At 40.3% G+C, this 14761-nt stretch overlaps 1 protein-coding gene across 1 annotated transcript in view; it reads left to right on the forward strand.

The window, feature by feature from the left end:
- Positions 1 to 14761, forward strand: part of ARHGAP10 (Rho GTPase activating protein 10) — a 2173597-nt gene that overhangs the window by 1436775 nt on the left and 722061 nt on the right. Inside the window, exon 10 of the mRNA XM_044063456.1 lies at positions 8561 to 8655. Coding sequence (XP_043919391.1) covers positions 8561 to 8655 — 95 coding nt within the window. The remainder of the gene's footprint in view (positions 1 to 8560; positions 8656 to 14761) is intronic.

Raw genomic sequence — 14761 nt, forward strand, 5'->3', positions numbered from 1 at the left:
CTTTACAATCCCAGACCAATAAAAGTTCTGCATAATACATCTCTTTAGTATGCTTTATGACCATATGATCTTCAAAGAGAATATCATGGGCTATGACTAGAAGTGACATACGGTAGGCTCTGGGCACTACCAATTGCTGTATTACCTCACCCACTAGCCCTGCCTCAGAGGTTCACTCTCTATACAGTAACCCTTTGTTCCAGTGTACAGACTCCCCTTTTCCTTGAGACTCAGGTGCCTCCTTAGCTACCTCCCTCAAGCCTCATAATGTAGGTTCCGAGAGATGAGCATGTCTCAACTTTGCCTTTGTGACCCTTCTCAGCTCCCTTTCCACAGGAAGTCTGGAATTCTCTGACAGAGGTGCCTGACTGTCAGCCTGGCTACTACCACTCACCTCTGCCCTTGCAGTCACTCTTTCCAATGGAACATCACTACCTACCAGCAGCTGTGGCTCACCTTCAGGCTCACTGCTACAAGGTAGCTCCCCTCCCAGAAATAGCCATCTCACCAGCCCTGGCTTCAGGTGTGGGGTCTGTCTGAGTCTTCTCCTGTCTACCAGACCCACATGCCTGTTCTCAGGCTTGACTGTGTGTAACTGCATGCACACAAGATACTGCATTATCAAAATCATCCCCCTATCAAGGCATCTGCAGAGATACCCTCAAACACATCTACTTGCTTGATATCTTTTCCACCCTTCCAGTCAAGGTGAGCCCTGGCAAGAGCTATTTGGAATGGGTCCCTCCTAAAGTTCTGACTGCAGTAGACTGTCCAGGCAAGTACTGCTCCGCTTTAACCACTGCAGGTTTCACAATGGTTGTGTCAAAGGCTGTGTCTGTCTTAGCAGTGGCCTGTTTTCCATCCACTAAGATAGGATGTGACCTCTTCTGATAGTTTGGTATTCATGTTGTCTCCAGACAACTTACCACTGGCATACTCTTATTCCCACTTGCTGGCTCCCCCACCTTTTGTTTCCCATCTTCCTTTCATTGACATCTGTTTGCTACATTGCCCACTTGGTTACATTTAAAATGTCTAAACCTTGATCCTGGCCATGTACCTGAACTAGTGGCTTCCCTGTTACTGGTAGACTATGTTGGGGTGGTTTAGGCTGCCCACCGTGGGTTCCCTTATATCCATATGCAGCACTGGGTATCCCCTTCTTGTGCAGTGATACCTTGCTTGCTAAGTAGAGGTCCCCTTTTTCCCTGCTCATCTGCAGAGTTACACTTCCAGTCTGCCAGCCTGATTCTCATGTCCTCAGGCAAAGTGCTAAGGACTTGTTCCCTCACCAAAAGGTCTGCCAGCCTTTAAAAAGTGGTGATCTGACACCCACTCACCCACCTATGAAAATAAGTGCTGAACTCGGCAATATAATCACATACATTTTCATCTGCCATGGGTCTGTGTTCACAAGCATCAGGTGTTAACTTAAAACATTCTAATAAAAATTGTTTAACGTTATCATAGTTTAAACAATCAGTATCAGACAATTTAGAAATGGCAGTTATAGCTTTGCCATGGAGTAAGGGGGTCAGGAACTGTACCCAGAGCCATTGGTCAGCATTGTACTGTTTACATACCCTTTCAAATATATCAGTAAAACTATCAAAAATTATCACCCTCTGTAAACTGGACGAAATGTACTGACTTTTATTGCTGCTGGGGTTTGGGTATTACCTTTCCCATTACCTCCATGACGCTGATGAAAAGTCAGCATCTTCCTCTCATGTTGGCGCTGTTTCTCATTTTCTTCAGCCTCCAAATGCCACAGTCTCTCTGCTGATTCTAATTATATATATTTTGCTTGCCGCAGCCTCTTCACTGATTCTAATTCCAAATATTTGGCCTTCACTTCAAGTCTCTCTAACTCCAGATTGTTTTTTAATTCTTCTGAGGAAAAGGTGAACTGTTTTGTTTTGAGGGCTACAACTGCCCATCACCAGGCTGGTCGTGTTGCAGCTGTAATTAAGGCTGAAATCATTTCTTCTTTAGTCAAGTTGGCATGCACCAGTCCTTTGGCTTCACACACCTTGGCTAACTGGTTCTTTATCATCTTGCCATAATCCGCTGTTGACATCTTTGCCTGCTTTCCCTGACTAAACTAACAAAAAAAATCAGTAAAACCTTTCTGAAAATTAAACTCTGTATGTTTGCCTTCTGGCTGCTGAGAGTACAGACACCTTCATTGACAACAGTCTACAGGCTACAAAAGTTCAATTATTATCCCACCACTGCTCAACAATATGTGACATCCCTCCTCTGGGCCAGTAATCAAGGAGCCTCAATCCTCACCACTGACACTGGTGGGGGGATGTTCACTTTGACAGAAATGGGCACACACAGTACTTTCAGATGCAACTCTCTGCACCAAGCACAATTTCCCTTAAGAGCACACAGGGAACACACACTCCAGTCCTGGGAATGGACACTCTCTCTCTATCCAGGCCCCAAATAAGAATCCACACTGACCACTAAGGAGCTCTGTGTCCCTGTTCCACATAGCTGACACACACACCCTTTGAGATTTGATTTTCACACACACACACACACACACACACACACACACACACACACACACACACACACACACACACACACACACCTGAGAAAGGCTGGCACAGATTACCTGCTCTGCCACCTGTGCCAAGGCTGTAACATTGTTCCAAGCCAGCTACTCCAAGGCTCTTAACAGGGTATCCAGTTATACTGAGTGAAATTAATACTAATACCAATGATAATCTTGACCAAACAGCAAGACTTTCAGAAGCGGCCACAGTGTTACCAAATAAATATAAGTACTGTTAAAGGTTAAAATATTCTTTAAAAGACCAGCCACAATGAAAGGTTTAAATATATTTCATAAAAATAATAAAAGAACATGAAAATACTGAATATCTATTTCCAATAAACGCCCGAGTTTCATTCACAGGAAATATTAAAAATAACACAAATTGAATGATTCACACAGATACAGAAAAACAATACTTAACTAGTCTCACTATATTTTCCTGAGTGATCTAAATAATTAGTGTAATAGAGAAAAGTGAGATGATGTGGGTGAGTGGTCTTTGTTGCCATGTTCCCAAAAAAGAGTGCTTTGAGAGCTCTTTTTTTCCCAGTAAACATCTTTATTAAATTGTCATGTATGACATAGGCAATTTTACATGTATATAAATGAAAAACAAACAACATTAACACCACTTTAGTTGCACATGTTATACATCACAGACACCATTGAAACAACTGTAGTCACTTCCACCCTTCCAGAGTAGCAATCAGTTCACCACTAAAGGCAATACAGTAGGATTCCTATTCCTTGTTTTAACAGACTTTGCATATCTGGCTGCATTCAGACCTGTGAGATGCAGTCTTTATGGCTTATACCAAGTAATTTAATTTCAGGTTCTTTTTCAAAGTTAGCTGGACTGAGATTAACCTCTTATCTTCCAGTATCCTCTGTTGCAATATATTCATTTCAACAGTTACAGTGCAATCTGACATACAGGTGTATTTCTTTTCTATCCAGCAGGACTGTCTATTAGTACATTTTTTTTAACACAAGCACCTTTACAAATGCATTTTCAACATAAGCACCTATACAAATCAGTTTGATACACATATGATATAAAATTATTTACAAAACTCCAGCTAAGTATGCTGGCATATGTTACACATGCACTGCCCTACTCCCTCTCGCTCTGGCGTGGCTGGCACTACCTCACATCATCACATATTGGCCCATTAACAATGAGATGCTCCAGTAATAGAAGCTTCTGTAATTTAGGTTGTTATCAGGAAAACATAATGGCATATTTTACAGAATATCAGTAATGGGAAGAGGACCTCACTAACTGGTGCCCCTGTGTTTTACTAAGTCTTGGAGCTGAGGCATATGTAATTATGAGAAGATCACAGCCAGCCAGCTATTCATCTGTCCATCTCTCCTGGAGAATGCAATGTTTAGTTTTGGAGAACTCATGTTTTGCACTGTAAATTGGGACTGGTTTCTGGGATTCATATATGTGAAAGAATACAAGTGGAAGGCAGTCAGGAATTATTTATTTATTTATTTTTAATTTAATTTATCCTTTGTTGACTGGCCCAGTCCCACTAGGCTAGTGTGGCTTGTTTTCAGGGATGACCTGAAGTGGTATTTATATTTCTGTGGACAATTTGGCCAGGGCATCGGGGAACTTCCCCTACACTTTTTGATAGGTACTGTGGGATCTTTTACATCCTTTCAGGGACCTGCTTGTTTTGGGGGATTCCTAAATCTCAGCCTAGTTCAACTCTTGCCAACTGCTATATAGCCATAATGGAAACCTCACATTGCAGTCCTCCACATGTAATTTTATTCCAGATGATTTCTGATAACCCTACCAAACTTTGGTGATCTCTGCTGCCACTGAGCACACCTAAACATTTTAGTAATGCACCCTGCAACCTGATAACTATGGCATGAAGATTTATATGTATGCCATTTGAATATTTATATGGCAAACTACTAGATATTTTACTTTTTCACGCTTTCTGGAAGCCTTTTCCACAGTTCCCAGAAGTCAGTTCCCCATCTCCCCAAAGAGGGCATGACTGAATTTAGCAAGTTGAGTTGATACTTCAACCTGCACAAGTTGTCATCATTTTAAGATGTAAAGTCCAAATGTCTGTCTTTGCTATAGCTATAAAGGTTTGTGTCTGAAAGCACAGCTAGCTATGAGTTTTTTCGTTTTTCTAAACTTTATTTATATTTTTTATATTATATTATTTTAAATATATTTGAACTATTAAACATTATTAAACTTTCCATCTGCTTTAATAAGCTTGTTTAAGTTGTGGGTGTCTTTAAGGAAGCAATTATACCAACCAGGGTGGACTTTACAGGTAAATGACAGAGCACCCAGGTGTTGTAAAGTCTTAGGCAACAGCTGTTGGGCCTTCCTACCCCTGGAACGTCTGTTACTAATACCCACCCTGGAGGGCATTATTGCATTTAGAAAACTGTCAGATAAATAGTTTTATGTTTGTTTTATTATGTCAATATAGATATAGCTATAGATAGATACATATTTTATATTTTTGATGTTAAATAGTGCTTCTGCCTAATGTTTCAGAGTTCCTGTAGGATGTGTAATAACTTTTGCAGAAGAATTTTACATCCATACTGTAAGTTAAGCAAATATTTAATAACATCTTTGCACACAATCACACATATAAACAGATATAGAAGCAAAGCATCAGTTTCACATAATACAGAAAATTAGATGTACACATATACATGCATGTGCACGGGTATACACACACACACATGCACACACACAGTAAATTGCAGCCACTTTAGTGATTGATCACAATATGACAGCTGAGGTATATACAAATGAATGAAAAAATGCATAAATAATAACAGTAATACACAAAGTTCAAACATTAAAAATCACACACACATATAAACACTATGCCTCGCTTTCACTTACATACACACACACACACACACACCCCTAGCAATCACAGCCATTTTATTGGCTGTGTACACTTTAGATGTCATATAAAAAATTTGTTTTTCCATCATTTAAACTGTGCTAGTGTGTGTGTGTGTGTGTGTGTGTGTGTGTGCTTGTGCTCTTTTGTGGATGCATACATGTCAGATGTCACATTGTGAGCAGATGAGTAAATAAATAAATATATAACAGTAATACACATATAATACATAGAGTCATAGACTGTTACTAGGCTAACGACCCAAGTGGCCTTTCTAAGCCTAGCCAAGTTTTCCCAAAAGAATAATGATGTCCTGTATCCAAATAGGACACTGAGGTCCAGGCATTTATAAGGTACCTCTGTCCATTAGAGACATGGGTGCTAGGCTGAATGTAAAGTTCCTATTCCCCATCCTCTTGCCTAGGTTGTACTTAAACTGGGTAGTAGACAAACTCAATTTCACATGGATAGGAAACCTGTTCCATAGGCGGGGCAAATATCTGTCTCTCCAGTATGTTCTCTTCATGTCACAGACAAAAATTCAGGTCCCTGGACGTTGTATTTCTGGTACTCCTTGACTTAACAGTATGTCAGCAATCTGTAGGAGACTGAGTAGAGGGAAAGGGCTGTAAGGCCCTCTGCATAAGGCAGGTTTGTTACACCCTACAACACCTACCCCAAAACACATTCACTGTTTCTGTCTCTTTCACACACACACACACACACACACACACGCACTGTCTGTCTCTGTCACACTTACACACACAACGAGCACACGCACGCACACAATCGTACGTTACTGCTGGTGTTGCATTTACTTTCATTACTCATTTTTAACCCATGCTTATTAAGCTGGGCATTGTACTACCTATGCTTAGCGAGGGGAGTGGAAATAGCAGGTGCTTTTTGTTACTTCAGTCTGATTATTATAATTTTTTCACACTCACTGTCTTAGGCATGCCAGATATATTTAATGAGCATAAGCAAGATGGCTGTTGTTTCTTTTGCTTTTATGCATGTTTCGAGGTTCTTGCTGTGTTGCTGAGGAGCAGCAGACTTATTTTATTTGGCTTTGTGTATATTATCACCCTGTTGAAGAATGTTCATTCTGTAGTAGAATATCATTTAATATTAAGCCCAGTTTCTAAGATCCAGTAATTGTACTTGGTAAAACTAATTTAGGAATAGAACTGAAGGTAACTACATGGATTGAAATAAAAAGTCCAACAGTTGTCAATGGAGTTATTAGCTAATGTAAATGTAGCTGGAAATGTGAGAAAGACTATTCCAGACTTTTTTAGGAACTTTTTGACTAGTACTTTAACAGAAACAGTGTCAAGCAACTTCTGTTCCCTGGAACTGGCTTTCATAATGCTGTAAATTTCCTAATTTTCTCCCTGTGTGGCATAATTATTTTATGGCCCCACTGCTATAACCACAGTTCAGTGGTGCAGTATGCTTGTAGACACGCTGTTTAAGTGAGGTGAGGGTGACTTGGGGTGTACAGATTATACTGGCGGAGGTGCTTAGTCCCGTAGTCAGCTATTGCATGCACTTGCACAGCATGCATGCTTGTAGTTACACATATCAGTGCTGTTGTGCCCACGATATCCTCTCTATCTATCTCACTGCTTTCCAGAGACCACAAGGAGAGCTGCTAGATTTCTCCAGGGCCATAACTAGGGGAAGCACTGTACCCCAGATTTTCCTCCCCAGAACAAGACAGGAGGAAGGTTTGTGGCAGTTAAGTTGTAACCCCTCCTACACCAAGTTACAGATAAACCTTAAGTTAGCAGTGCCACTCATGGATGTCCTGCCTTTGTGTCATTTTGCAGACTAGAATGACAAAATGACAAATGAACACTGTTTCCATGGGACTGAACAATTTCCCTCATTCTCCCAATATTGCACCCATGAAAGCTGGGTCCTAAGAGCGTAACAACATAAGTCATGATAGATGTAGAATCCATATGGCTGTAATGAACTGGGAAGCCTTGTAGTGTCATAACGGCCTGAATGGAAGCACTGTACCGAATAGTCACACATTCACAACCTCTGTATTAGTTGTATTAATGTTGTTTTCTTGTTTTTTTTTGTTTTTGTTTTTTTAAGGGGGACAGCAATATCCAAAAATGATACTATAGAACTGGGAAATTCCAGTGTGTTATGCTATGATAGAACATGTCTGGGTGTTACTCTACATATAAATGTTCATAATGACACCATTGTGTTATGGCTGTGATGTGGTTAGTAATGTTATATGGTTAGTTGTGGCTAACTGTACCTTAACAGTACTGTGGCTACCGTACTTGTATGTTCACATAGAAACTTTGCAGTGGATATACATCATATATTTTATAAGTTTAATTTCTTAAGTACCTCCTTATAGAAAAGATTATGCTCAAAGGGATTATACACTGGCTGTGTAATGTTCTCATGGAGATTCATCAGTGGACCTCTCAGTTGTCACTGCTAAGGTCACTCCTTGGTTATATCACTTCTCAGACCTAGACTTTGTTGCAGTATTTCCGGTCACATTCCTCCATGTGGAGCTTTGCGTTCCTCATTTTAAAATATTTTCAGCATTGAAGTTATGTGATTACCATTAGTGAGTGGATTTCACTTGTGCCCAGTCATTCCCAGACTTCAGTACTCCACTAAAGTGCAGTAATATAAAAGAGCTGTATATGTTTGGACCATTGCCCCTTTAGTCCCTCCATGTCCCATGGTAATAATTCCTGCTTAATAGTCATCATGTATCTGTGATTGAAAACATGTGACCACCCAAAGTATTAGGGGATTTGTCATTGTCCATCTTTGTCTTCAGTAGTCAGTGTTTGCAGTCCTATGTCATAATGTAGTTCAGTCTGTTGTGTTCAGTGAACTAAACTTCTCTGAGAAAACCTGAATGACAGGACAGAAGTGGTAAGTGAAAGGCATGCATGTTTACAAAATGCCACCACTCATTTTAGCATATCAGAAAATATCCATTTATAACAGTATGTTGTTGGCATGTTGTAGGGCATACTTTAAGTTGTGAAAAATATTACTATTTTAATGTGCTGCATTTGTTGCTTTGCAGGGAGAGATGGATTGTCTTACTCTTAAGTCATGTGTCAAAAAAAATACAGATGCGATTGACAAGCGTTTTTGTCTGGAAATAGAAGTTGCAGACAGGTAAGACTTCATGTATGTTTTAAGATTCTGTTATCTGTACTTTCCTGAAACTGGGAAAGAAATTAACCCCAACAGTTAATGGATCCTTGATAGAATTGCGAAAATTTGTACTTATTCCCCTGTTCTTTCCTGGATTCTTGCCAACTCCATCCCTCACCTAAATATCTTTTTTGCTTCTTGTTTTCAATGTATATCACTGTCTCCTTCCAGAGGGTTTGCATGAGGCACTTCTTAACTTGACTGTAATAAGTGATTAATTTTTGTACTTCTAGAGGTTTACACACTGTCTTAAATATATTTACCCACAAACATAGTCTCTCCAGGATTAGACTCCTCTCATCCCTAATAGCCCAGCCTTAGTGTATGAAATGATATTTTATTAGTGTAGCTGTGATGAGGTACAGCATGCATTGTATCTCTACAAAGTGATGGTGCCCTTTCAAACCTAGGTTTTAAATCACGAGGCATTATACTGTTGTAGAAAAACTGATGACATTTTTAACTCTGTGAAAGAGTCTACGAGACCATTAATGACATGCATGGATGTAATTTCCACTTAACAGTATCATAGGGATTATGACCATCTTCTATTCATTAATAAAATTGCATAGATATTGTTTTTTCATGCCTAAGTATTGTAAGAGGGAGATGGCCTGAGATGTGTAGATCTTGACGACTGGGCAGGTGGACACAAATTTACACTGGGCTTGTCATGTACAGCCCTGCATGGCTTGGGAGTGGGAGGATTAATTCCTTGACAAGGGTGGCAGGTATATTAAGTGTATATATAGCTAGGCATGTTATGGTCCCTTTGATCTCTTGCTTAATATTATTCTTGTGTCCTTGTGCTCCTGTGTTCCTAAAGGATAATACAGCAATTATTAGAATCTGAAAAAATAAGATTCTAATCTAGTAACACTTGTGGACTACATTATGTTGATTTTCTGTCCTGCATTCTAAGATTAACGTAATTGTCAGTGCACAATATATTATTTACAACATATTTTTTAAAGGCTTGGAAGTGTGTATTAACGCTTATGAGAAGGGGGATTATTGTCTACTTTTGTCTGAAACTGTTGACATTTCTAGCATTTCACCAAAGCTTTTAGAACAGTTAAGATGCAGTCTTTATATATTAGCTGTGGGTATAAGGCTGTAAGACACGCTTCTTGGTTGCCATTTTGTGGGTTTTGCCAAGTTTGTTGATTTACAATTTGTCCTAGATATCAGAACCAACACCTGCAGGCTGTGATTTGGAATGCTGGCATGACTGGTTTCTGAGTAAGTTCGACTTTCTTCTTAATATCTATCAGAAATCTTCCTTTGCTTTTGTGGATATTCCAAGATCACTTTTTATTGGCAGAAAGCGCAGTAGGTATCTGTTGGCCTTCTTGAGGTTTGTACTTCACTGACTTACCTCTAGAGTCAAGGTTGCTTTGTCATGTTGTATATGTGACCTTCTATGTCTCATCCCAACTTTCAGAAACTTTCTTGAATGACATTCTACAGACCTGACTTTAGTAATCATGGCCTAGCTGAATGGCAGTTTTGGACCTCAGTTAATGTCTGGCATCCTTACTGAGTTCTCTTGATTCAGGGTCCTAGACTGTGCAAGTATCATTGGACAAGGTAGATGTTTGTTATTGAGGAAGGTATGAAATGGGCCAAGTTTACAATGACATTTCCAGCTCATTTGAATGTATTGTGGGTGCAAGAACATGTTGCAGATTTCTCCTGGTATACCATCTATCAGACTACTTAGATGATTTTCTGAAAGTTTGCAAGCATCCTCAGTAAGAGAGTACTTGAACATCCTAGATGGACTGTTTTGGGTGACTAGAATGCCTGCCTTGATAGCATATCATTTGAACTTGCAATGGAATTTTGCTAGATTACAGAAAGCATCATATTTATATACGTTGTTTACATTGTTTGTCATGTGACCTATATTCATGATAGTTGAATGGCGTTGTTATTCCAGTTGGTGTGGTCACTTTAGGACAATTGGTGGAATTGATGGAGTGTCTAGAACACTTTGAAGCTTTGAACAACATCTCCTTGCTATATATAAGCCTAAGATCAACTTCGGCAAAAACCTGTATAACCATTCACCAGATGATAACTGGAATAAACTTCCACTTGACATTCAAATCATTAAATCCAAATATAAGTTCAGAAATGCTTTAAAAAACACCTAAGCAGTAAAAGACTATGTCCGTGTAATCATCCCCCAGATTGATCCTACTTCTCTCTGTCTAGCCTGTCTTCCTCTCCCCTCCCTCACCTGTATCACCCTACTTCCTTTCTCTCCCACCATAACTCACTGTATTACTCCTACTTCTTCCATCTTACTCTACCTTGTACCTGCATTTTACAATTCACATAAATACTCAAAATTGTTCCCAACATTTTTCTTTCTCACTTCTTCTTTGCAGGAGAACTGAAGATGTAGAATGTCATTTATGTTCTTATTTTTTATTTGTTTAACTTTCACTCTGTACTTTAATAGCCTGCACATGTCTGATTCTTAGAATCTATTAACAATCTCATATCTCTAATCTGTACAGTTTTCCTTAAATTGTTAATCTTCTTTTATTTGTTTATTAGTTATGTTTTTTAGTAGTTATGCATTGTAATATATATATATATATATATATATATATATATATATATATATATATATATATATATATATATATATATATTTTGTATTTGTGGAGCGTTTCTCCCAGGGTTTCCACTGAAAAAGGGCTTCGGCTCAGCTGAACTAACCCGGTCAACAAATGTCAAATAATAATAATATTAGCCTCAAGGTCTAACCACTTTATGGTCTGGTTCACACTGAAACTTTGTTCTGCTCTGTTAATGCTATTGAGATCATCTGGTACAGGAATCTGTGGAATGTCAGCAGGGATAATTTTATTCCTGTCCTTGATAAAGACAGGAGCTGATAATCCAACTCATATACTGTCTGTCCATATTGTTGCCTTCATAAGGACTCTAGATTAGGTCAGCAGAATCGAAATGTACATCTTAAACTCGTTAGGTTGGAAGTTGAAGTATAGATGGTGTTAGGACATATTTGTTTTGAAGATGAACTTAAAGTGGATGAACATTGTTTTATGTAAATTGGAAACCTCATAAAAGAAGATAGCATTTTTGTCCTATGAGATTTCTGCCACATGCAACTGTCCAGCAGTGTTGTTTTGAACTGAGAATGATTTTAACAGCATGTCTTGTCTAACAACTCACAGAGCTTTACCTTCTGATAGATATGAGAAGGTTGCATTTTTTTTTTAAACTTTTGATAAGATGCTGTCCTTCAGAGAGTCTTTGTCTTTTGACATGTTTGTCTCTTGTCATATGCCTTCTTTCTGATGTTAATCGTGTTACACTGCTGCAGTCATTACACTTGGGTTATTCTGCCGTCAGGTGGTTCCCTAGCCGGCCTGAGTTCCAAAGTCTTTGTCCGGCGTCGGTTGCTGTCGCCTCCTCCCTGACGTCAGTGCGACAGGGGTATATAAGATGCAGCCGACGCCATTTTCTTCAGTCTTTCTTGCCGCGCGGTGCCCGAAGCAAAAGCAGTTCGCAAGTGCCGGTCGGCCGACTCCTGAGATTTTCATTCCGAATCCAGAACCGAAGTCTTCTCAAAGCTAAGTACCCCGTTGGGGAAACTTTTTCTTGCCTCAGACTGATGTCAGTAAAAGTTAATAACTGTATTTGTTGTGGGAAGCAAATAGCTCATAAGGATTTCCATTCTTATTGTATCCCATGCCTAGGCCCGTACCACGACGTTACTGGTTGTCGGTTTTGTGCTAGGTTTAACAAGCGCACTATTAAACGTCGGTTTGATTTTGCTCGACATTATTTTGGCAGAAAATTCAATTACACCATGCCGTCAGAACTTCCGATGACCGGAATACATAAAAAGCGCAAAGACAAGGATAGGCATCCGAGGCCCAAAACAGACGACAAAGCCACTTTTAGGCCAGTCGCCGGTTCTCCTGTTTTCAGCGAGGCACCTTCGCAGCCCCTGACAACCGCTTCTGTAGAACCATAGGCTGCCACTGACTCCCACGTGGAGTTGGCTGGGCCTTCGGATGCTCAAGACCTTCAGCCTACCGAAGCTATCCCTTCAGAGGGATTCGGAGTAGCTGAGCAAACCCGCAGCTACAGAGGGTGTCTTCAGACCTACTCAGTGAAGCATTAAACCTTCTGCTAAGTCTAAACTTCCTTTAAAAACAAAGAAGCAAATACAGCATTCTCCAGGACAGGCCTCCATGCCTAAGAAACAAATGCTCAAAATGGCCGAAGACCTAATCACTCTGATCAGGGGGTCCCATCCCCCTCCTGATAAAAGGCCTAGACAGGATGCAGACTATGACTCATCCGACCAGGTGTCCATCTCTTCAGATTCATCCTCTGACCTAGGATATTCCTTACCTCCTTATGAGGATTCTGATGCTGAGGAATCAATTCCATCAGCCTCTCCGCCTGAGGACTACTCCTTTGGGGAATCCTTACATACCATGAGGGAGCATTTCCATTGGGAAGGCCAGGATTACTCTGAATCCAAGAAAAGGCTCAGAGACTTCCTTTTATTACCTCAACACCGACCCCTTGCCATTCCGCGAGTGTTAGATATTGTGGATGATGTGTATACTGAATCCAGTTTAAATCCTGATTCCTTACCTCCAGCCCCAGTTAAGCCTGATAGATACTACAGAGTCCCTGACTCACACAAATTCCTTCATAAAAGCCCTGTTGCTGACCCTGAAACTATTTCTCAGGGACCCAAAGGGGTTAAGGCCTCATCAGCAAAGAATTCAGTCCCCTCTGACGGAGATTCCAGAGCATTAGACAGATGGGGGAAGAAAGTATATGCGTCTGCAACTTTAGCAATGAGGGCCTTAAATTGCTAGTTTCACATGCTAAAAAATCAGCAATTTTTGATGTCTCAGTTGAAACAAAAAATGCTTCCAGATTCAGATCCTCCTAATTTTAAGGAAATGCAGGATTTATTGCATGCAGCTGAACAAGTGGGAAAACATACTTTGCAATGTGGTTTTGATACTTTAGTGGCCTCCTGTAGAGCAGCAGTTACAGGTTCTGTCATTAGAAGACATGCTTGGTTAAAAGAACATACGTTACCAGATCATGTTAAAGCAAAACTATTGAATGCACCTTTGCAGCAGGATGTGTTATTTGAGTTAGGGCAGAAGAGGTATTAAAGAAAATGGAGGATAAGGCAAAATCTATGCAAACCGTGAAGGATTTCTTACAGGTTCAGCCTCCTCGATTTAGCAGAAATTGGACAACAAAAAATTGGTCCTTTCCAGCTACAGACAGACCTGAAAGGGGCAGATACAGACGTCCAAGAGGTAGAGGTCAAGCACAAGGTCCGTACAGGCCTCGACAATGGGGTGCATCAGGCCAGAAAGAAGGGGAAGACAGGCCCAACCATATAAAAAACAACCCCAATGACTTCCCACTACAGCTGCCAAACAGCTCTCTCTTGGCAGCCCCCTTGGGAGGAAAACTGGCACTTTTCTATCACAATTGGCATATGATCACCAAAGACAAATGGGTTCTCAACATCGTATCTCAAGGTTACAGGTTCCACTTTCACACTCTGCCAGGTTAAAAGGAATGCCAAATCTGCCACCAAATCAATGGGCAGAGGCTCAAAAGCAAATAACAACACTCATGGACATGAGAGCTATTCAAAAGGTCCCACCACAGGAGCAAGGACAAGGATTTTACTCAAGACTCGTTCTGGTCCCCAGAAAGGACAAAGCCTGGAGGCCCATTCTGGATCTTTCTTCTCTAAACACCTACCTGGATGTTCCGAAATTCAAAATGCTGACGCTACAGCAGCTTCTTCTCATGCTGGGCAAGAAAGCTTGGCTCGTAACCTTGGACCTCAAGGAGGCATACCTGCATGTCCCTATCAGACAAAACTGCAGAAGATATCTCATATTCATAGATGGTTCAATGCATTATCAATTCTCTTCTCTGCCCTTTGGCTTATCTACTGCGCCCAGGGTCTTCACAAAGTGCCTGGCACCAGTAATTGCATATTGCAGACAGAAAGGAATTCAAATTT

Source organism: Protopterus annectens, chromosome 2.part1, assembly GCF_019279795.1.
Source record: "Protopterus annectens isolate FY-2018-M chromosome 2.part1, PAN1.0, whole genome shotgun sequence".
Classification (NCBI taxonomy): Eukaryota; Metazoa; Chordata; order Ceratodontiformes; family Protopteridae; genus Protopterus; species Protopterus annectens.